Source organism: Excalfactoria chinensis, chromosome 18 (assembly GCF_039878825.1).
Source record: "Excalfactoria chinensis isolate bCotChi1 chromosome 18, bCotChi1.hap2, whole genome shotgun sequence".
Lineage (NCBI taxonomy): Eukaryota > Metazoa > Chordata > Aves > Galliformes > Phasianidae > Excalfactoria > Excalfactoria chinensis.
The window spans coordinates 8,766,622-8,791,779 of NC_092842.1; the positions used below are offsets into that span (position 1 = coordinate 8,766,622).

General features: G+C 40.8%; 1 protein-coding gene across 2 annotated transcripts in view; it reads left to right on the forward strand.

The window, feature by feature from the left end:
• The window catches only part of LMX1B (LIM homeobox transcription factor 1 beta), a 95,219-nt gene that overhangs the window by 66,568 nt on the left and 3,493 nt on the right, over positions 1 to 25,158 (forward strand). For both annotated transcript variants that reach the window (XM_072352795.1, XM_072352796.1), the window contains exons 3-5: positions 20,766 to 20,998; positions 23,961 to 24,139; positions 24,778 to 24,855. In XM_072352795.1, the coding sequence (XP_072208896.1) occupies positions 20,766 to 20,998; positions 23,961 to 24,139; positions 24,778 to 24,855 (490 nt within the window). The remainder of the gene's footprint in view (positions 1 to 20,765; positions 20,999 to 23,960; positions 24,140 to 24,777; positions 24,856 to 25,158) is intronic.

The following is a 25,158-nucleotide window of genomic DNA, read 5'->3' on the forward strand; positions in this document are numbered from 1 at the left end:
TTCATGTAAGTGGAGGCCATTGAGCACTGAAATCATCTTCCCACTCCAGGCCATGCATTTAACACCAGCAGCTATGTGAGGTTCACTTCTGCATCCCTTTACTAATAAAGAAGTCACTGTCACCACTTTGTTTCTTTTTTGCATTTCTAGACTTTATAGCTCTAGTCTTTAACATGATGTAAAAAACAAAACCAAACAGGGCTGTAGCCTTATCAAGAAAAGATTTTGTTGAAAGATACTGATGAGCTTTTACATAATTTATCATGAACCTACAAATGATTGAAGCTTTTGGCAAGTCGTTAGCTGGTTTGCACTTGCGTTAGAGTGCAAATCTGCAGACGTGCATTGAGCTATTTGCATCTTTGTAATATCAGGTCAGGTGCTCCCCTTTTTAAATGTCATTCTTTTTGTTTTCTGTCATTGCCATCCCGGGACATCTCTGTAGGAACTGAACAATTCTGTTTTATTGCTGTTGGGATTGTTGGTGACTTTCATAATACTCTTCTCTTAAATCCAATACTGTTTGTCAATAAGGGCTCATTTGGAAAGGTTCACTGTTGATCTATTAACCCTCTAATTATTTACAAAGGATATGGACTTTTCTTAACCAATCCAGGAGCTCCTGTACAGATGATTCTGGCATAGTCTGAATTCCAGCATCATTCCAGAGCCTTTGGGAAATGCTCATTTCTGCTCTGCTATTAACTACTGAACCCATGCAGTCTTTCTCCCAGTTGCGCATTGTCAGGGTTCAGAAATAAAAAAGTATGCCTCTATTCCAAATGAGACTGCAACGCTGCGCTTTGACTGATGTATCGTCTCATTGAAGGATGTAAGGATGTATCTCAAAGAGTGGGAGCAGTCCAGAACAGGAGATACAGTGGATCCCCACCAGTGCTATCCAGGCGAAGGGAGAGGCAATGGTTGGGTACAAAGGCTTCATAGCTAGAGTCTGGACGGGATTAAAAATGTGCACCGAAGATTATTGCTGGGCTGCACTGATGTATTTATTTATTGCTGAACCCTGTAGGTTCAGGAAGAAAGATTTAGTGGGAAAAAAAAAAAAAAAAAAAAAAAAAAAAGTCTATGGCACTGCTTTCTGATTTCTGATCTTATTTGCTTTCAGATATTCTTTTCCTAAGTGATCTTCTTAGAGTTCAGATGTTGGGACCCGAGCACTGTTCTTTTCATGTTATTATTGTTATTTGGGTTTGGTAACTTCTGATGAATGAACTTTCAAGTTATTGGGGAATCCCTTGCCTTGGTCAGCAACATTTATGCAGGACTGACATTTTCATCTGTCGAGACTTCACTCCTCAAACAGAAAATTCATGTGCAGCCTTTTATTTGTTTCTGTTGAGCAACCACTGAGTCCAGCTTCATTGTGAGACAAAGGGTGGTGTGAGCTTTCAACAGGCGATAGTTGGATATTCTTCCATATTGCACTTTGCCAGTATAAAACACACTCCCACCAAAAAGACATTAAACAAAAGCACTCACTTGAGGGGAAAAAAAATAGTGGAAGCTGCCAGCAGCGATCAGATGACAGATATTTTTGTTAGGAAATAATACCTTTCTCTGATTTCCTGAGAGGTTGAATATAAAGCATAAAACAAGGGACAGTGATGAAATCCAGAAGAATTACCTCTGTGTATTCTGCTGGAAGAGAGTAAACAAGTACCTATATGCCACCCAGGTAAAACAGGAATTGTTTGGACAGCTGCATTGCCCATTGAGAGGTGCTGCTTGATAGTGGTGCGTTGATGGTAATGCTCATTTCATATAAGGTTCATATGATATTGTACATCTCTATAGAGATAGCTGTGTTAATAAACCTTACACAGCAGAGAACTTGGATTTTCAGATGCATACCAACTACTAATGTAAAGCATGCTCCAGTGAGAATACCTTGGGAAAAAAAAGAAATGCATTTACTGCTGCAATAATAGTAAAAGGTCACCTTGAATCACATTTGGAAAAGGTCAGATGCTGGTGGAGATAACAGCCTGTACACACAGAGCAAAAGCTTCTAGGCTTATTGTAGTTCCATCTGCAGCCACAGCTGAAAACCAACCAAGATTCAGTGTGGGAAAAGTTTTCCTCTATTTTGAGTCGTTCTGTGGTAGGAGAGGGACTGTTCATGTAGTATTACAAAAAAAAAAAAAAAAAAAAAAAAAAAAAAAAAAAAAAAAACACAAAACAAAACAAAAAAACCAACACGTAAAAAATGGGAGAAATCTTAAATCTTTTTAAATGCACTATTGTGCTGAGCTCCTCTTGTATTTTTGCCATTGCAATGCATTGGAATGAATGTATATCTTTAAGATGGTTATGCTAGCAGTTTAATAGAGCAGCTTGTTTCAAGCGACATGGCACAGGATATGTAATGCAAGATGTACCTGCACATGCTTTCCAGACTGACATCTGTACAGTAAATCTCATAGGCAAAGGGAATTGTTATCCTCAGTATCCTGGGAAGTTTTCAGTATGAAATGGTTGGAGGTGAGTTGCTTGCAGTGGATTCTGCATTCTCAAAAGTCAGTTCTATAGCAATTTGCAAAACGCCTCACTGAGTTGCTGGAGTCCACTCCAGGCTCCCTGGAGCCACACCAATAGCTCACAAACCTTTAGCACAGAGATAAAACAGTTTGCATTGAGTGCTGCCTCTCCAGCTGTTCTCAGCCAGATGTGTTGAAAGTGTAGCAAGCTTATTCTCAATGTTGCGGCATTCTGCTTTGGAGAAATACATTCCCAGAGTTTCAATTCCCTGTAATTGAAATAGTCTTGGGAGGAATTACTGTTTCTGTACACATAAGCTGTCTTCATCAGGTCCAGCAGAGGTGTTGAGAAAAGAGTTTGTAGGAATGAGGATCCCATCTAAGGAAATCTTAACGGTCATCTTGTCTGTCTTGCAGACCAGCCCCTCTAGTTCTGATATAAATTATATGTGATCTATTCCCAGGTAGTACAGGGGAAGTTAATTCAGTTGTGATGGATTTACGTTGTTCTGAGTGATTCTACTGGTGATATTTATCTGTGTCAGGGCACAGTCCAGAGACTCCCAGTGAAGTTTGTAATGCTTTTCTCTGCACAGAGGGCAAACGATGGTGTTCGCCTAATGAATTTATATTCCATTTTAAGTAAACCATGTCCTTCTTTCTCCAAATTATCTGCTATCAGTTAAGAGACACGAGAAGCGTCATTTATCTTTGAAAATGAAACATTAAGACACATATCACAGGCTCCTAAGCACTTCAGCAAAAGAAGGCAGCATGTACTCATGGCTGCAGTCTGCCCTTAAATCCAATCACATTGTCTGTTGGCCCCTAATTCCATCACTGTGATCCTCACAGTGTAGGGTGAAATATAAAGCAGCAACTGACAGTAGTTACTGCAGCTGCCGAGGACCTGGCAGGCTTTTTCAGAGCACACAAGAGCATTTGGTACCATTTACTGCTAGTCTCTGAAGGACGCAAAGTGATCAGCACACTTGGAAGTGAATGGTCTTTTCATGTTGTTGATTTCATTTTTCTGGATGGACACAGCGCTCCTGAAAGTGAGGGATTAATAGTCCTGGCTAGATGCAAGCAGATTGCAGCCAGCACTTGACACTGGCGCTCGAATCAGACACTGAAAATAAAATGTGGGACTCAGAAAGCGATTTCCAAATATTTGACAGAAAACTAATCAATGAAACTGCGCCATTCTCATTTCTAGGCTGCCAGCAATATCTGGTAAATTTTCCCAGAGAATCGCTGCTGTCCGTGCCGTGGTTCTGCTGAAGATTTACCTTTGCCTCTGGGGCAGTTTGATGTTGCTAAGCAGAAAAGAATAGTTGTCTTTCAGGCATGTTTGGGATACTCGCTGCATTCAGGCTGCTAGGCAGACACTTCAAATAAGCGTCAGAGGCTGAAATGCTGACCAGGGCTGCTAACTCTGGCATTCAGTTAATTTTGTAGTACAAAATGCAGCAGAGGCTCCAAGGAGGCATCATCAAACACTGAGCTCTGGAGTTAAAAAGAGTGAAAGAGGGGCTCTTTGTCTGAGCATCAGAGCGAGCTGTAGCAGAGCCAAGAGCTCGGAGGAGAGGGCCGTGAGGTGCAGGCACCGCAGGTGCGGGGATGTTTTGCTGCGGGGGTCCTCAGGGCAGCGGGTTCCCAGCAGTGCCGGCGGGCTCTGTGCCACGCTGTCTTCACCTGCACCCACCGTCTGCCCCACGCTCTTCTGCCAGCGCAAACCCAGCCCACGGTGGGGGTTCGGCTGATGACATCAAAGCATCATCATCCGATGGCTTTCCCCAGCTCAGGCTGTGTGGGTGCTCCCCCACACACTTCCAGCATAGAAGCTGCAGTATTAGTCTCCGTGAGGCGATCGCTTGTGGTTATGTAATTGCTGTCCCACGGGGCAGCCCTGGCGCCGTGAAGGGCTTCGCATCACTTTTCTGTTGGAAATGGTCGCTTGTGCCGGTACAGATCAGCTCTGCCATTTCAACTCTGCAGTGTTTTGAGATGGAATATTGATGGATTTGGGTTTCAGAATGACTAATTAGCATGTAGGATTCCTCAAAAGGGTTAACATGGGATCTTTTTAATTGTCAGAAGAGTTTCAGGCTATTAGTGTTGGCATATTCTTCAATAATCTGTTTTATTTTTACCTGCTGGGAGCTTAATTAAAAAACAAAGAGGCTCAATTTAAAGCCCATTACTATGCTAATTTTGTAAGAACTGGGCGGTGATTAAGAAGCTTTAAAAAGAGGAGTTTAGTTTGCTCTAGGGAATGGGTTGCAGGCAGGTTTTATTTCGTTTCATTAGCTAGTTACAATTATTTATAAACTAAATGGAAATGATATTAAATAGTAATGAAAAACCAGTATCTATGTATTATTGAACAGCAGAACTTTTTTTAATTTAGCATCAATGTGTGCAGAGCCTTTATTACTGCAACTTGCAGTTAACACAGCTAAATGCAGTTGTTAAATATAAGAGACTTTTAAAATATACCCATAAATATAGAGCTGTCTGCTTTGCTTTTCCTATAGATCACTGGAGTAGGTTTATAAAAATATCAACGTGACAATAACAATGAAGTACTGTCTCTTTAAAAAGGAAAAAATGTTGAGGCTTTATGCATGAAAACTTCTTAACAATAAATTGCAAAGATGTATTTTTTATGCTGTGTACTTAAGTGTTTTTCACTGTATAATCTAGCAGTGCTGCAAACTTTCTACTGTCTTATGCTGTCATACAAACCCAAAATATTATATGCAATTACTGTGGTGTGAAGCATACCCAGGAGGAGCGGATGCGTTGAAGGAACGTTCAGAAGCTGAAAGCCAGATGAGCACCAGCATAGCAATAGAAAATGTTTCTGTGCACGAGGTCTGAAGGGTTTTGGGGACAGTGGAGGAGAGCCTCTGGGCTGGCAGCTGAGCCGTGGGCTGGCTTGGGGCCTCTGTCTTTCTCAGCTGTGTAGCTGAATCTTGGCTATTAAAAGTGGGGGGCCATGGGCTGGGTTATCCATGATTGTGCTGACTAGAAATGTCATGCAGTTCCAGAAGGGAGAGGTACACCACCAGTAGGAGGCTGCAGGCAGCCACACACGACAAGCAGAGTTACAAATGGAGCCTCATCAGGGGACCTGGGCAATGCTGCAGGAGCAAAGCGTTGGGGCACCAACTGCCTGTGCCAGTGGTTCGCTGCTGCAGGGCCAGGAGCACAGTGCTGAGCAGAGGCCTGGTGCTGCCTGGTCTGGATTCGTCCCTAGTGTAACCAGGCAGAGTCCTGCAGGAGAGCCTTGGGCTCTGTTCCATTGTAAATCTCTGCCAGGGTGCTACCACTGCTGGGGATGCCATCTTAGGCCCTTCCTCAGCTTCACTTGGATGTAGCCCATCATTGCCTGCTTGGCAAGACATATCCCTTCTGTACACATTGCCTTGCTTGAGGAGGCTGAACCTGAAAAATGACACTGTGTTATAGAGAGCTTCTGCACTGGGCTTTGCGTGGCATGACAGAGAACTTTTTACTTAAACGTTATGAAGAAATCATTTGGGAATGCAGGAGGGGACTTTCCACAAAGAGCACTTTAGGTTGGCCCTTGGTAATTAATCAGCTGGTAGGGCTTCACCCAGCTTAGTCTTAGGGAGAACAGGTGTGTGAGGCCTACGCCACTCTGCCCTGAAACTGGTGAAGGGCTGGGGATCTTCCCTGGTCCCCACAGGCACTGGCCCTCCATGGGAGGTGTCTGCTGTCTGCTTGCCCTGGCCCTGCTACCCCCCAAGAGCAGTCAGTGCATTTCCTTCCCTGTGCTGCTGAGTGTTTCAGAATAGCAGCTGTAACGCTGTATATTTTTGTGTGTTAATACATGGGGCTAGGAAGTGGGGTGGTTGTGTACTGGTGTTCCTTCCTGGTGACAGCAGCCTGTGGGGAGTTGAAGGTGGGATGGCACCAAGGGCAGGAACCCCACAGCTGAGAGCTACATCCGTCAGGAGCCCCATCTGAACAGCTCTTCTGTGTCACAGGGTGATGGAGCTCAGCCTCAGCATCACACAGTGCTGCAAAACCATTTCAGACTTCCAGGCATTAGAGCCTAATACAAACCACTGAGATAAATATAAGTTCTTTATCTGATTTTAAGAACTGGTATAAAGTTTGTATTCTGTGTTTCAGAAATCAGCTGTTACAGGAGATGGGGTTATTTCATCCTTGTTGGCATTTGGCACAGAAATATCTTTTGCTGTATTTTGGCATAAAAGAGTGGGTGCCTGATCTTCTCTATTGCTCTTCTTGGGTGGAAGTTATTCAGATGGCTTGAAAACACTACAACCGATTAGAATTAGGAATGCACTGGAAATCTCTCATGTGTGTAGAGAACAGGCACTTGACAACTAAACAGCCCTGGAGCTGTTCACATCACCTGGCCCTCAACACACAAACTTCAGATTCTTCAAGGAAACCCGAGGAGCTTTGGAGCTGTACATTCTCTTTTGATCTGGGTCTGAAAAGCTTTTTTCCCAGTAAACAAAGGGGTCGTTTGCTTTTCTTGAATAGCTGCTACTAGGTGCTGCAGGTGCTGCTGTTGTCACCAATGGCTTTGCTTTCCAGATACAGGCAATTTTTTTCATTCCAGTAAGAATCATAGCTGTGTTGGATCATGGCAGGTCTGTGCTTAGAGCTTACAAATTGTTACCTGCTCTGTGTTATGCTGACATGTCCTGGCTCATAGCATGTCCTTTATGCTGTTGTAGCCTCAACAGCACATAATTCTATAGTCAGCTCCATCTTCTTTCAAGCTGTTGGTTAAAAATAGGAAGCAACCTCTCAGCTGGTGCTGTTGTGAGGGTTCTTCAAGAAGGACACCACCAGGGAACTTTCTAAAGGAGTGTGCCCTTTACCATTCACCCAATCTCAGGCAAATCTCTTCCCTGACTTCATGGGAAACAATTTCATGCTGGCAGGAGCAAATGTTGCAATGTGCATTAGGAGATGGTGTGAACTTCATTATGGGGAATCTGTCAGAAGTGGCCTTTTTTTCAACAGCTAAGCCACTTCACCTGTTATCCACTACTGCTTCCTTCTCTTCAGTTTACATTTCTGGATCCAGGATTTGTATATTTTCTGTGTTTTGAAAGTGTTTGGTAGATATTATTGTACAAATAAAGACCTTAAAATGTAATGTAAACTAGGAGGGATATTAGAGAAACCCTTCATTTGTGCATTTATTTGCATGAGACCTAATCCAAGTCTGATTAAAGTAGTGTAACTGGACTAGCCCTCTACAGGAAGCAGAAAGGAACTGTCACTGTGAGCTGTATGACAATGGGACTATTTCCTTTCTACCGATGAACTCTTCAAAGTCTACATGTAAGACCTCCTGTTTTTCAGACAGAATTTGTGAGCTGTGTAGGCACTCTAAGACTGTTGTCCTCAGGTCTGGGCTTTTTCCTGGCACATACCCAATTACAAGAGAATTTATAATTGTACAGACAAGTGTATGACAGAGCTATTGCTGTTGGTTCTGAAAATTATTTTTTTATTATAATTATTATTTTAATTAACAGCCTTAAGATTCTCACAGCAAAACTGTTAATTGGGCATCTCTGACTTAATAGTTCTTACAGTCATTAAAATCACTCTTCATGAAAGAAAAAAAATTACAGGAAGGGTTAATATAAAAGTTAAAATTATTTGAAGTGCCCTGCACGTCTGTGGCTCAGTATCTATAGAAACCAGCAGGACTTCTGCTATCAAAGTCCTCAGTGTAGACTGCAGATCCTTAGTATGTAATGAGTATAGCATTCTCTCACCATTTAGCCTCTGTCAAATCCTCTTTTTGTTTCCACAGTCATGTTAGGGAAAAAAGCCTAACACTACAAGTCTGCAAGTCTGTTGTTTCTGTGGGTAAGTTTGTGGCTGGGCCTAGCCACAGAATTTCCTCTTGAGATAAAGTTCCTACGGCAGAATACTTTAAAAATTTCTTTAGGTTCTAAACAACGAACCGGCTATCCAGGATCCCTGAGGTCTTAAATGTCCCTTGGCCTTCTTTTGACCCTGAATACACCTTACATTCTTCCTTTAATGATTGACACACAGTGGGTATGTGCCTTCAGGCATATTGAAGTTGTAGCTGCTGCTTCATCAAAGCAACTGTTTACAGCTGGTTTGAGTTGGATGCCAATAAACAGTATTCTTTTTGTCTCAAAATAAAAAGCAGCTTAAGTCCCTAATGATAAGGATTTTGTGCTTTGTAGAACTAAAAATCAGCTGGGTTGGGACAGCCAGCCACTCAGCTTAGCAGGTCAGAGTACTTTATGCTTCCAGCTAAACCTCTTTTATCTCCTCAAGTGAGTGAGCTATAGATTCTTATCATTGTGGCAGAAGTGATGAGGGTAACATCTTTAGCTGGAAATCATTGGCAACATGTGGAGAAAGCTTAAGACGTCACACTTTAACTTGGTCCTAATCTGTTCAAAGGCAGTTCATACTTTCTAACTGTGCCAGCAGGTAGTGAGAGAGAGTCAAAGACCATCAGGGTAAAGTAGCTCCTGCTTTTCTTTGGAGAGTTTATGACTTTCATAAAGAAACTGCAGCAGTAACAGTTATTGTCTAAATGAAGAGCTTATGTTCACCCAACCATATTTCATTAACTTGTACACCCAAGCTCCTATGTTCCCTGACTAGTTGGTGCAGTGCTAGAAGCAGTCTTAAATATTTTAATAGCCATTGTCAGTGAAATGAAAACAAAAGAAATGTGTGATTCAGTCATGCCCCTTCCATCTGACCATCTGACTTGCCCACAATGATTAGCAGGTAACATATATCAGCTATGTGCTGGAGTGCTGTCTATGGAATTTGCAAAATTTCCAGTACAAGCTGTTTTGTGACTTGTGATGTTTTGGTGAGAGATCCAAAAAGTGAACATTTTCCTTCCAACAACAAACTGGCAGATTGCTGACTACACTATAAATGTTGATTTTTTGAGGGAGCAGTAGAAAATGGATTTTTGATAGACCCTCAACGGAGCTAGACATCTTTAAAGAATTCGTATCTGTGAATGATGTCCCAGTCTTTTCCTGTTGGTATCAAAGAGGTTCTTCATTTCACTATTCGAAGGAAAAACTGATATACAGCTTATCATTTTGTGTCGATTGCTCTGAAAGTAATGCCCCCTCTTTATTTCAATGGAAATTACAAAGAGCACAATAGCCCTATGTCACAGAGCAAATTCTCAGCTATGAAGCATTCTTTTTCAGCAGTCATAAGCACCAGCTGAGTATTTTCTCCAGCAATGAACAAGAGCTTGCATGCCACATTCTTTATCTGTACCACCAGTGATGATCTACTGTTGCTGTCACTGCTGCTGAAACCACCACCCACCCCTCACTGTGCTCACATCCACTGTGTTATCTCCATAAACGTTCAGCAAGTGCCAATGGATGTCAATGGGTGCAATTTTTTCCCACCTTTGCTCCATACGCATTTCCATGCCATTCTGTCAGACTGCTCCTCTGCTGCCATCTGTCACACAGCAACACAATTTAATGCAATACTGGCTGAATGGTTCAGCCCCTACTGCTGTCTCACCAACATCTGCCTCTGATGTCATAGGCTGACATAATGAAACAGGAGGCATTAGTTTTGGAGCGGCCCTTGTGTATTTGTCTCTTGCAAATGATCTTAAGAACCTCAGAATTACTGGTGAGCAAACTTAATTCCACTTCTACTAAAAGTTTGGTACAACCAGAGCAGGATTTTCTCAGTCAGATATTCAGGAAAGCACCTAATTCTGGAGAACATTTATGCAACACTCATGAGATATCATGAGATATTTCAGTGCTTTTTATAGCAAAATGCTAAACAGTACAACTTCTTTTACCAAAGAAAAGAACGTGGTATTAATGTATAAAGTGGTGGTGATTTTGGACCCTTTCTCTCTAAAAAGGCATCTCTATTTTTTCCACTCTGGATGAATGTGTGTGCATAATACAAATTCATACACATAACCAAAAGTTAAGCAATATTGTCCAGCTTTAACATATGTACAAGTTTTCATTTAATTAAAAAAAAAAAAAACATCTGAAAATGTTAATAAAATGTTTAGACGAGCCTTTCAGTCCTGTGAGCTTAAGGAAATAATCCTCTTTGCATGCCTAATAATGTTGTTGGTATCTAATGGGATTTCATTTTCACACGTGTGCCAGTGTACTGCATGATACATATAAATGCTAGAATCACTTAAAGCCTGTGCGAATGTTCCAGGTGAAAGAAGAGTCTGGCCATACCACAGGGTGTTACTTCTTTCTTTATCTATGTGTTTAGACAGTCTAGTATACCAAATCCCAAATACAAACGCAGATGCTGATAGCTAACTAACTCTTCAGGACTCAACTGACTGTATTTTGACAGAATTTAGCAGATTTTGATAATTCTGTTAACCTAAGAATTCAGCTTAGAGAGCAAGTATGCTAATTGTTTATTCTAGAATAATTAGGCAAGCCCGTATATTTACATAAAGAGGATGAATCAGATATTTGGAGCCTTCAAAAATGCCTGTGTTAAAGGAGCTACATGTTTCTCATCATAATATTAATAATGTATAATTGACACAATGTTAATAAAAGGGAGTCCATACTACTAGAATAAATTATCGTTTCTAAGGCATTTCTGGGCACACCTTGGCTGTCTGAGTTTCTTTTTTTCTTCTCAGTGGTCCTTTTCCATTGGTCCTTTTGGTTTTGTTTTTAATTTATTATTTTCAAAAAAAATATTGCCTCCAGGAAAATGTTTTTGCTGATCTGCCATATCGGATGAGTGAAATCTGTGGGAGAATGGCAGCAAAGAGAAACTACGTAGAGATGATTGGGGGAAAAATAAGTTTTCATCCCTTAAGGGTCAAGCTAATAGACCATGATTTACAGCAGAATATACTAGGGACTTTTGTAAGACAAACAGCAACTTTTCATGCTCAGATGGGGATTCTTGGGTTAAATTGCTATCTTTGAGTTCTGAACTTGGAAAGGTATTAAAGTGGAATTAAACCTTTACACAATCCGGCTCTTGTGTCATTCAGGACTTTTTTTAGTTCTGTTTAATTGTACATCACAGCAGGGTTCTGAGTGACTGGTGCTCTAAAGAAATGAGGGGTAGGGTTAAGTCTGCAGCCCACTGTTCTCCGCTAATCCTTCTTGTTCCTTGAAGAAGGATTTACTTTTGCTGCCAGCTTGTGAAAGACTTTCCTCCTCCCGAAGAGATTGTTGTGGCTTTCCTGGGGAGGTGTGGTTGCTATAGCAGGGAGTCACGCCTGGGTATTTTCTCAAACCCTACTGAGAGCGGGCCAAAAAAGAGCTGAAGAAGAGTAAAACTGGGGATTAAAAAATGGAACAATAGGAGAGAGGAAGATAGGAGTGGGAACAAATGGGAATTACAGCACCAAAAATAATGCAAAGTGACAAAAAGAGGAAATAGAAAAATAATAGTTGACAGTCTGACTGAAAAGAGAAACGCTACAAAAGAACAATTTATTTTCTACAGGCAAATAATGAAGGGGCATTTGGGAAATAAGATGCAGGCCTTTGTGTTAAAGGTTTTTTTATTCTTTCTGTGTTGCAAACACATATAGATTAAGTTCTAAACAAAACTGTTCCCCTTCCATCCCCTTCCCTGTTCCACCTCTGCTGTGATCTATTAAAAACAAAACCTTATCTGATGTTCAGCTGTATGTTTACTTATTTGCTATTAAATGATATTTCTAATACTGTCTATTCCTACAGTCTGAGTGCAGGACAATTCTTCTCTTTTCGTATCAAATACAGATATTTAGATCAATAGCAGAACATCCAGCTCTCCACTCAAATTCTGATCTTGAATGATTCCCAAAGGAAAAGCTGCCTTCAGGGAAATGCCTGTGGGCACTTATTTTTGCTGCTGTTTACTAGAGACGAATTCTTCAGTTCCTGCCATGGCAATGCCCCTGACATAAATACCTGGTCCTGCCTCTGTGGGGGCCTCGGCTTCTGTCTTCATCTCGCCACAGTTGTATGCTGAAGTTGCATTTACTAGCTCATGGCTGTGTCTCAAAGAGCTTTCTTTTAGCTTTTTAGATGCTGCATTTTGCTCCTAAACTCTTTTGCTCTCCAAATCAAACACAGCCTAATTCTGCAGAGACTTTTTCATCTCAGCAAAAGAAGCAGAAATTTTCATTCAGATGAAAGTTTGTCACATTACAAATAAAATTTAAAACGAAGGCACTCCCACATCTAACAGAAAATCTCTCTGAATGCTTTTCCTGCACCCTACTGCTTTATATATAGGAGAGGCAGAGAGATGTAACAGATGAAACATTTTGTTTATGAAGTGTCTATGTTTTGTTTTATTTCACATGTTTTTGCAATATAGATAACAGATTACACCACAGAGCTTTCATTGCCTTGTGCAATAAAGATACTATAAAGCCTTTCTGGGTATTAATAATAGATTGTGTTGATGAGTTTGGAGAAGCTGGCAATAGACCCCCCACTGTAAAGACATTAACACCACAGGACTAAGGTATCTTTCCCTTGCAAATCAGTTTCTAAATTGGCTGTGCTGATAGGTTTGGATACAAGCTCTTGTACAGCATCAGTGCGGCAGGCACAGGAAGTTATTTTGTTTTATACTGGCAAATAACGTTTCTTCCTCTCAGTGCTCTCAGTTGAAAGGAAAGGCCCTGTATAAATTCTTTCCCTAAGTCATTCTTGCCAGCCAAGAAATAACTTAGAAATTACATTTGAATTGTTTTGACACGATTATTTTTTTCTTTAAAAGTGAAGGCCAAAGCAGTGAATCACCAACAGTACAATTTCCCTGCTTATGGAGCCTTTAGGGTGAATTTTCATACAAAAATTACATTAGAAGAATTTCACTGTGTTGCTGGCAATGTAAATTCAAAGGCAACTGTAAATTCAGCATGCCACTTAGAGAACAAGAAAGATAAGACTTCTTATCAGACTAGTGAATATTCAACGTGTTGAAGAAAGCAGTTCTCACAGATCTGGTTTGCGAAATAAGGCCTTGACTGTACACAGCATCAGCCATTTTGTGTGCTTGGAAATCAGTGAGGTTGTACAGGTAGTGAATAAAGATGGATTTAGTGAAATAAGTGTAAGTAACTGAATATGAGTCCAAATAAAGAAAAATGGGGGAAACGTTGTTTGCCCATAATGAACTTGCTTAGCAGAGTTCCAGCAGAAATACAAACTCCCCAAACCTATTATGCTTTCATAGCACTTTGATATAATTTAAAGTTATACAAAAAGCATAACAGAAACCCATTTAGCTTTTTTTGTTGTTGTTAAACTCCTAGATAAAATAACATTATTTCCCAAATGTTTGTGCTGCCTAAAAATATTATTCTAACAAAATCATTGTATTTTGTTAATCCATTAGGCTTCTTAATTGCAATCCTGACTTTATCAATTCAATTGGAGCCCTTAACTTTTATAACAGTTTCTGTTCTCCAGAACAGATTAGGAGAAAATTGCAGCCATAATCTGTACAGTGCAATTGCCGTGCTATAAAGAGGAATGGGAGTAGCTGGGAAAAGCAATTGGATTCCCAAAGGTGGAGCACAGTAGAGCAATATCAGTGACTTTGTAAATGAAAAATTGTTTTAATTCCCTTCTAACAGCAATAATTCGATTCTTCATAAATTTTTCCATCAAAGCATTGTAAGGAAACATGCTATAAAACAGAGCTGTGTGGCAGTGATGGAAGGCAGTCAAACAAAATGGTCAATTAAGGGGTGAAAATTAAGCAAAGAGAAGAATCCATTTTGTCACATTCTGCTTGAAGCGAGCAATTCCTCTGTACTTTACATTTTTTGTTCTACTTTATAGTAAAGGAAGATGTAACTTTTCCCATCGTTCTGTCCCCACTTTGGCAATTCGCCTTTGCAATCAGTTGCCTCTTTTTCATTAGTCTCAGAATGGTGGGCTCAGTCCCAGAGCTGTCAGAGGGAATATGGCCCACCATATGGGACTGTGCAGCACTGCTGTGGGGCAGGGCCTGGGCTGGGGGGGGGGGGGGGGAGCTCCCAGCAACCATGTGAAGGCCAAGGTCACGCAAATGGGACCCCTTCCTCATGTATATTCTGTCCAGATATTAAAGACCCATCTGGATGCTTCCCTGTGTGCCATACTGTAGGGTACCCCCTTTAGCCGGAGAGGTTGGACATGATCTTGAGGTCCCTTTCAACCCCTGCAATTGTGTGATTCTGTGAAGTTCCTCTAGGAAAGAAATCCCAAGTAAGGGGTGCTAATTTGGTAGTGTGGATGCCACAGTTCACCGTCAGGGTCAGGCAGTGGAGCTGGGGAGCAGGAGCTTGAGTTCCCATGGGCTTCAGGGTGTGAGCATGGTGGGACTGTGTTGTCTCTGTAGGTATGTTGGGTTACCTCCACAGCCCTCCTCATGGACATGAGGGTAAAGTGTTTATGGGGAATAACCTTGGTGCCATGATATGCCACATCTGAAAGCAGAAATCCACTTCCCCACATCTTTAAATGCAGTGTTTGTTAGTGGTCAGTAATCTTAACACAGCACCTGTGGATAGGAGGCTCATAAATGCTTTCCTTAGCCTTCCCACTAGAAAAAGGTGGGCTTTTTTGTTTCAGTTTCCCTGTGTATATTGCTTTTTTATTTCTAGAAACTTTTAATTTTTGTGCATGCTTTATTACTGCTCAGTGAAAGGGAATTAGCTTTATTTTGCTGAAGTTTCATCTATGAAATTGGCTTTAATAAACTACGTAATTACTTTTTCTGCAGGGAAAATATTTTAAATGGATTGGTTTCTATTTTTTATTTTTTTTATTTAGTTTCTTCTTTTCCAGATCATAAAATTATATTTCTGCTCTGCTGTAGTGCATGTGAGATTTTTTGGATGTTCAGGATTTACTGCAACCAAGAAAGTTGGTTTTCATTTTTTTATGTGCACCCACGAGCTGTAAGGTGCTACAAATACATTCAAGTCCTATAGTTGAAAAAATGCATAGTGTTTTCCCCATTCTGTGTCATCTAAAGATCATGGAAGCTTCAAAATTTCTCCTGACTAAGAAGTAACAGATGTTATTTGTTAGTAATTTAATTTCTTTCCTTAATAAAACTCAGTTGTGTGAAAAGCATAATGCATTTTACTTTGTCTCTAACATATTTTATTCTCTGAGTGCCAAGTGAACTCCCAGCTGGATATATAGGCACGATAGGGATGTCATATACCAGCTATTATCAGAAAGAAAAGTATCAGAGCTTAAGGCTCTACCTATGCTATTAACAAAAGCTTGTGATCACCATCTTTGCATAGTCATTAAAGAAAATGCAGGTACCTGCTGTGGTTTACTGCAACACACAATGTCAGAATAACACAGAAAGGAAAATGTTTTAACATCTCTGATAGTTAGAAAGCAACATCTGTCCTCTTGCATATATCAAATAACGGTTAATAACTTCCTATTTACTGCAGAGGTCCAGTAAATAAACAACCTGACTGAATGAGTCTATTTTTATACCTCAGTCCTATACAAGAAACCTCTTGAACCACACTTAATGTGTACAGCAAATTTCACACTGCACGTTGAGATCTCTCAGCACAGATTAAATTAGTTATAATAAAACAATTAAAATATGTTTGTCCACAAACAGGAGGAAATGAAGAACCTGGATGAGTAATAGAAAGGTAAAGCATGGGTTGTCAGGGCATTATAAGAGCAAACAGCAGAACAGTGATTCTCAGGAACATATCAGGGTCAAGCTTATGGCGAGATAGCTGTGCAAGAGATAATAAATCAGTGATACATATTAAACACCAGATGGTTGTGCCCATGCAGTAAGGCACAACAGATCATGTAACTGTGGTTGTTCCTAAGGATTACTGATTCAGCCTGACTTCACAGGGATATCCTAACAAATAAAATCTTTATGGCCTCTTCCGCTTGTGAACATTTTCCTCTACTGTTTAAAGACAGGGCCACATGTCTTAGTATTTCATTGCCCCTGTGATAAATGCAAAATTATTTTAGTAAGCTTGCCCAGTTTAAAATGGGGAATATTTTTTGTTATCTAGTACTGTAAATTTACTTCCTGGTAAATTTACTTCCCCATTACAAATACTTGAATGGACAAACAGGCCATTGTTCCAAACCTGAGCTCAGCTGAATCTCCAAAGTGTTTCAGGCATGGAGACAAACACACTTAAAAACTTCTGAAGTTATTGAGTTGTCTTTCAAAATAGTCCAGGCAACAGAATTTATTTATAAAACTCTTGCAATCGTTGATTCAAAACAAGGTTTCTTGTTCTGCTTTTCTCCTTTGTCCGCTTTGAACAATTTTCTTTGGAATGTTTTCGTTGTGCTTAGGAGTCAGAGATTTCCTGGGGCTTCTAATAAAGGCATTTGATTTCCACTCTCCGCATATTTTAACAAGTCCAAGGATTTTGAGGTTTGACATTAACTGAAGAGAGCTGGAGATAATCAGCCATGGGGGTAAAAAGTCATAGCTATGCAAATTATCTGCAAAATGTATAGAAAGCAAAAGAAATATTTCTTTAAATGTGGTTGAGTGGGACGGAGTATTTGTCTCTGTGTAGATATCTGCATGCTCCTCATCAAATGTGTTGCCTTGATTAAAACCTACAAACGGGTGATCTGTAAAGTATTCTTGCTATCCTACACTTCTCAACAGGTTTATTACCATTCATTTATAAAACGAACAGTCTAATGAGCAGTGTTTTAGGTCACAGATATCAAAGTCTGGTCATTTGTCAAGTTTGGTTTCCTGTTGTGAGACTGCCTTGCTCCCCCCCCAAAAAAGTGCATAACCCTGGGTTACATTCTGAAAGCTAAAAAACACCTATAAACATTTTAAATGATAAGTGCAATGAAAATTTTATAACCACAGAATTAAATCCAACACAGTGAAAGACGTGTGAGTGCATGCTATAATGCAGAGAGTACCCAAGCAAGGTTTATGAGATTTTCTTAGATTGACAAGGGACAATTAAGGATATGAAAGCAACACAGAATTGTCAGACAAATGTACCTTAATTTGAATGATTTAATAGTACACTGACAATAATATATTTCTTTATAACTAAAAGACTGTCTTTGGAAACATTACTGTGAAGGAACCATCTTCCTGGCGACAGTCACTTGCCAATAAATAACGTGAACTGTTTTCAATGTACATGTTGGATATCTTTTATTTAGAGAACAAGGAGGAAGAAAAGCCACGTGATAAAGCAATATGACATAGAAAACACAGGTCACGTAAACAATATGCTCTGTAACACAAGGATAAGTAGATAATAGAATATTGTTATGTTCCAGCTAGGAAATGTGATGGGGAGTACATGCTTTCCTCCTTAAAATTATTTTTAAACAGTGCTACATTTGTGTTAGCACTTTCACTCAACAGTGGTAGATTTTGCAGTTTGCTCGGGAGAGAACTGGAGACAGCTGCTGTCTTATCTGATGTTGTGCACCATTCATTGCAGTGTCAGTCCAGCCCCAGCTTCAGAGACCTTGAGCTGCTGATGCGCTCTCTGCAGAAGAGCTGCATTGGCCTTCCCTGTCTGGCCTCCTGCAGCCCTCCAAGGGAAGCTGCTGCCCTTTCTGCTCCGCTCAGAGGGGAAGCAGGGAGGTTTCTGCCTGCTCCTTTCTGCCTGGGCTCTCCTGGCCCTGGTGTGCAGTCCTGCAGTGCTGCCCATTAGTGCTGGTGCCGATCCAGTGAATTTGCAGTAGGAAAGGAAAGTAGGAAAGTAGTCCAGAAAGCCTTAATGCACGGTCTCTTGGAGCCAGCATCTCTTCTAGGTTCTTCTTTCAAAGAGAAAAATCCCTTATTCTTTGAGTGTCTCTCAGAGCCTGGCCTCCCTGGTATGCCTACAGAGGGGAGTGGTGGAGCAGACATCCTGCATTAACTCTTTCTATGAAAGCCTCCGAAGTACACTGATCCTTCAGCACTACTTTTATTAACAGCCCGACTGCAACGCTGGGTTTTATCATCATCACAGCAGCATCACAAGGGGTTTTAGACAGATCAGTGCCTGTATCTGCAGGACTGCAGTCACTTTCCTGAATTTCTTTCTCAGATTTCTCAGGCTAGTAGCACTGATTTGAAATTCAGATGAAGTCAGGAACCTGGAGACTGCAGAAACAGAAATGCAGCAGTGTTTCCTGGTCAGGCTGTTACATCTGCAGCCCAGCAGAGCGGCTACCACATGTAGGGTCTGTCCCATCCCTCCTGATAGCCCTCCATTGAGTTTTACTGAAGCGTGCACAGGTTAACTGTCACACCAGTATAAATGAACTGATGCCAGTTAGGGGAGCCGGATGCCTTCACACCAGATTTGCTAATCTTCAGATTCTTTAAGAGTGCTCCATCATCACAACAGTCTTCAGACAAAAGATACAAGCTTAATTAAACTGAGTCAAATAGATTTAAGCAGTTAAACAGAAACAACTTTTTTAAGTGCTTAAAACCTGTTTGCTCTTTTTTTCCTCCATTGTGTTTTAATCCTTTGAGATATGCTATTGTGCATAGATAGAAATATTTCCTGCATAGGAAGTTGCTAGCTAAAGCATTGTGATATTCTTGTGATGTTCAGTAGCCAGAACGTAAAATCACATTTCCTTCTTGCTGTTGAAGTTTGCATATAACAACAAAGAGAAGTTGTGGACCCAGCAGACAGTATGAAATTAAGTGGCCCTTTCATCAGCAGTGGCTGTTGGTCCTGCACACCATCAGTTTTCCTTTAATAAATTTAATCCATTGTGTACACAAGGAGTTGCTCAGTGTTCCTTCTGTGACTTGTACAATGCATAGCTGTTGTGTTGTATCTCTGGTTGTGCAGAGATATGCACTAAATCAGTAAAGTTACTACAGTAGATTTCTTTTATCAGATCAAAAGATACGGATGTAAAAGCCACACAAGCTCTCGGGCAGTCTGCCTTTCTTTGGATGCAGTATGCAAATGTCTTTACATTTTCTTTTCCCTCTTGCCTATTTGTGACTTCATTCCTTTGCTGAAGAGCCACTGACTGCCATTTTGCTGGATTTTCTCAGCTCAGACAAAATGGAGGCTTTGGAGGGCTCAGTAGGTACCACAGCCTGAGCCTCCGAAAATTAACCGTATTGGCCTTTCATAAAAAAGATGATCATTCTGAGAATGAAAAAAACAAAACAAAACAAAAAATCATCACACACCGTCATCCAATGTAGAATCTCCTTTTTTTCCCGTGAATGCATCACTGCAGTTGTGTTAATTTCATTGAAAGAATGTAAATATTAATGCACCTTGCGCTTTGATGCATTGCCATAAAAGCCACTGAATTTCAAATTACCGAATCCACTATGTGGTACAGGGATGTAACTTAGCTATTCATCTTTATTTGAAGCAGCCGTCTTCCTAAAAGCTCACTTAGGGAGATTCCCAGTTGCCATTAGAAAAGCAAAATAAAATTAATCTATATCATTCTAATTTTATGTTAGAAAATTAATGATGTATGAAAGAGGGGGTTTATAAAGGTTTAATAAGAACTAGGCTGGAATATAGTGTATATTGTAGAGCCTGTGATTATAGTGGTAATCTAGCAGATTGGATCACTGTCTGTCTCTGCCAAAGGAGGTTTCATACCGTTTAAAATGCACAGGACTATCTTTGGAAACAGGTTGTTCTGGAATATCACAGTGTCCAAAGAAAAGCCATGTTATTTCACTCCTCTATTTATCGGTTGCATTTGTGTGATCGCACATGTGTGTCATCTGCTCAGCAACAGCACTGCGATTCCTTGCTTGTTTCTGTGTTCATTTGTTATAGCCTCCTCAGACACACACAGTACCAGAAAGACAGATTCATGACATATATTCTGAAATCAAAGTGCCCGCATAAAGAAAAGACTGGCTCAACCTTTCCTCCAAAAAATGAATTAAAATAAGTTTGGTTTTGAAGAAACTTACCTGAACTCTGGGAACACCGTAATGTTTCATATCCTAAAGAGGAACAAAGTAGTGGGATGAGAACAAATCTTGATATTTTTGCCAGCATGGGCAGTTTGGGAATCTGCAGTACAAAATGACTGATTTGAATAAACTGTGATATTTCCAAGACCAAGAATGCAAGTCCCCCATCTACAAAACTATGAGGCAATCTGATCTGTAGCTAAATTAAAGCATTTGATGTGTTTAAATTCATGCAGTGTGTGGATCTGATGTTCCCTTTGACTTTTCTGCCTCTCTTTCTTGCAGGCTTTTTGCTGCCAAGTGCAGTGGCTGCATGGAAAAAATTGCCCCAACAGAATTTGTGATGAGAGCCCTGGAGTGCGTTTACCACTTAAGCTGCTTCTGTTGCTGCGTTTGTGAGCGACAGCTGAGAAAAGGGGATGAGTTTGTTCTTAAGGAAGGGCAGTTGCTCTGTAAAAGTGACTATGAAAAAGAGAAGGACCTGTTGAGCTCCGTCAGCCCAGATGATTCTGACTCAGGTGAGCATTCCCACCCCTATCCCAGCTGGAAAAGCTGGAAGAGTTTGCAGAACATTTTTACAGAAAAGCACATCTGTTTACACATACACTTTCTCTATATGCATTTGTCATTCATCCAGTTACAGCTCTTAGCAGACACAGCAAGAAATCCCTGCTGCCAGTTGTTCTTCCTGACTTTGTTCCTTTCCTTAATTTGTTGCGATCTTAGTGAAGTTGAAAAAATGTTGGGGGTTCTTGAGGGGTCAATACTGTGTGTTTCCGTGAGATCACAGCACGTGAATCAGACCGACTTCTGTTACCCGAGACCTCATTCAAAGCCTACTCTTTTCCACAGGCATTCTTTCCTCCTAAAATATTTTTGCCCTGATATCAGGGAATCTTGTGCTCGTATACTTTCAATAGTGAGCCACAAAAACGTGTAGAAGGTCACTATGCTGTACAAGCAGAGCTTCTAAAGAAAGCCCTTGAGCTCTCCCAGCTGATAGCTGATGGGTGTCTCCCCCAAGATCACCACAATATGGGAGGGATGAATACTTGCTGTCCTCCAGCCACCTCCGGGGGAGTTTTGAAAGAGTGAGCAAAGCTGCTTGCTGTCTGGCTGGGGCTGAGATCACAGTATGGCATACAATAAAAAGATCACATACGGGGTCTGGATTCCCCAGTCCAAAACCCAGAGCATCTGGCCACAGCTACAGTGAGGGCTGCCTGTCAGGTTCAGGCATTAACAGGAGGAACAGCATTCCTCCTTTCTGTGCCATGTGCTCTCATTGAGACTGGAAACTTCTTGTGTGTATGCTCTTGTTGAGCCCAAGACTAGAGACTGTGTGTGTGCAGTATGGTGCCAGTCATCATAATTGCTCACTTATTTCCCAAGAAAATGTCCAAGAAAATCAACAATTACCATTCCATTAAGCAGACAAATAACTTGGGTCTTTGCCTGTAGTTTATGGGAAAATAAGCACGGTAATTGTCTTTATTATAATTGTCTCTAATCCAAGAGCCATATTCATCACATGCTCAAATTTATATTTTTGTGTCGGGAATGCAACAAGACAAAGGTCACTGCTGTGTCAGCAGGATGTGCGGGACCAGACCATTTCTCGTTATTTATCGCCTTGCTGTATTTGGAGGAGTATGAGTGCTTTGCTCTGTAATCCCGGTATCACAGGGTTTGGGCTGTTTGTGCATTTGCATGAGGTGCCTGAGTATCCTACTTGCCCTTCAGCATGTTGTTCTGCCAGTCCAGCTTCAGTAACCTGCTGCAGTCTGTATCCAAACAAACCCCTTTGAAAAGAGCAGTGCGGAGCTGTGCCCAGCCCTGCAGGCTGAGCGTGGTGATTCTGCTCCTTCCACCAGCGAGTGTGAGCTTGCCACACCAGGACTGGAGGTTGCTTGTTGCCAGCTGCCTGCCTCGGAGGGCTGTGTCTGGCATGGATGCACGTTCCTTCACTCCTGGGTTTTGTATTTTGTGATCAATGGGGCAGTAAGCTGCCGAAGCAGTACAGAACAAACTTGCTTTCAATTTCATTTTCCACTGGCACAAGGGAGAGTTTCTTACTCCTGGAGGTGCTTTTTGTTTTTGTTTTTGTTTTTTCCATTATTCTCTGTTAGCCAGACATGAACCTGAAAAACTAGTTGACAAATTAAATGAGATGTTTTGTCTCCCATTCTCAAATGCATTGAAAACACATATCTCCTAAGTGCCTGAGTGAGAGCAAATGATCTCCCATACCCCCGGCTGAGTGTGTGTCCTTCTCTAATCAAATATTTATCCAATGGACACAAAAGTAACTCTCCAATGAGCAATACTAATCTTCACTAACCTTTCCTTAGAAATGGCGTGCTGGAAAGTTAATAATGTCATGGTTATTAAAATGACTGAACTTCTCTTTAATCATTAGGCAAAAGATGCTTATTAAAGTAAAAGGTGATTAGATTGCTAGGTGCATAATAATCAGACCCAATAATGAATTAAAGTCTAATTTGTTAATTCCCCAAATGTAATTTCTGAGTATATCAAAATTGCAGTGTGTTTCTTAAGGTTGAGGTTCCTAGAATAGTACATTAATGTTTTCTGGTAGAAAAAAAACACCTGGTAGTCTGTTAAAATGAAACATACTGAGTTGAAAAGTTGTTTTTCATATCAGAATTCAGACTTAGACTTTCATGTTTGCCACTGAGAATGAAATTTCACAGTACAATATACTAGCATACATCATATCACCAGGTTGTAAGAATATTCATAGCCCAACAGTAGGAAATACAAATAATCTACTTACATAAGCACATATGTATTTGTGTTTTTGCCAAGAAAGATTAATTTGTGCATACACATATTGATAGTTTCTAATGAACAAAGAAAGAACCCTGAAATGACAGGGAAAATACTTTATTTCATATTATCTCCAGAGCATCAGAATATTCAGAACGATTTCTAGAATCTACACTATATTTATCTAAACAGACTTTATGGGATTTGGAAATATTTGCACTTACACTGTTTCGCTGCCTCAGCCTTGGGGATGGTGGCACCTCTCTGAACCCAATGCAGAGGGAGAAGATGAAGCTATTCTGTGAAGGTAAAGGCGTGTTAGTCAGTGTGGTTGCTGCAGTGTCAGCAGGTGAGCACAGAGGGAATCAGATGATGGTAGAAGGGTACCAACGCTCTCTGTGCCCAGCTTCTGGTGATACTGCATTATATTCTGAATTTACATCCCCTGATCTGTCCCTTGCCCTCAATTATATATTAAGCAAAAAAAAGTGTTCTTCTACTTTTGTGGAATTTGATTTATGCCATACATATGGATTTAAGTTAGTCTCCTCCTGCCCATAGTAAATGTAGGTCTGCAGATAAACACAGTAGTTGACCTGTTGATGAGTTCGCAGCTGAAGAAAAGTTCTCAAACACCTTGTTGTCTTGGTGGAACACAAACAGTTTTATATCTCATTAATGTTTCACCAGTTAAAAGTGATGATGAGGATGGAGATGTTAAGCCCACCAAAGGACAGGTAACACAAGGAAAAGGAAGTGATGATGGGAAGGACCCAAGGAGACCTAAACGACCAAGGACAATACTCACTACGCAGCAGAGACGAGCATTCAAAGCATCCTTTGAAGTGTCTTCCAAGCCCTGTAGGAAGGTAGGTGCTTCAGTAGGGACCTACATTCAGTTCTGACACCAGGCGGTGCACAGGGTGAGAGCATGAGGTCACAAGGGCTCCTGCCCCTTCCTGGGCCAGCAGCAGGCAGCTGGGGGTGAATGTAGAAACCAGAAAGACCAAGACATTTATCTGTGTCATTTTTGATTATGTAGAACAGCTCTGTGACTGATTCCTATGAAGCACCATATTAGCTTGCTGTAAAACATAGTCATGGACTTTCAGAGCCTGGGTACAGTGACTATACGCCCTCCTCCTTCCCACCACAGAAGGATTCGCTTTCTGGGGAGATGAGTGCACAGCCCTGGTCCTACCACTTGTCCTTCCAGTCCTGTTTTTTTAAGAAAGTTAATCATGGTGTTATCTCATTGATAGCAGCTAAGGAAAGGTAAGATGAAGCTGTCCTGCAGGTGTACAATGTACGTCTCCTGAGACAATGCATTGTGCCCTGTTGCCAAAAGCATAAACATGGTTCATAGCTAACCGGGCAAAAATATGAGGAATTTAAAAAATAATACTGTGCATGCAGTATTTATTGTAAATGCAAGTATCTTCCTCAGAATGTAACTTACTAGACGTGGAAAAAAAAAAAATACAGCTTTAAACATTTCTTCCTCTAGGTCAGAGAAACTCTAGCAGCTGAAACGGGACTCAGTGTGCGAGTTGTCCAGGTTTGGTTTCAAAACCAAAGAGCAAAGGTAGGTTGTTTCTCAAGTTCTCAAAAGTAAAACACGAATTGTTCTGCAACAGGGACTCCCTTCTCCCCACCCCCAAGATGTCGAACATATCACAAAGATCCAAGGGACTGAACCATGCACATTCCGCATGTGCTACTACCTACATCCATACGAGAACACAAACGTTAAGTTCATGTCCTCCAAGCACCACAACACTGGGAGTAAATTATGCTTGCAAATAGGAACTGGAAAAAGAAATGTTTAAGCTTAGAAATGAAACTGAACCCAGAGTGGTGTATGCATGAATGTAATTGGTCTATATTA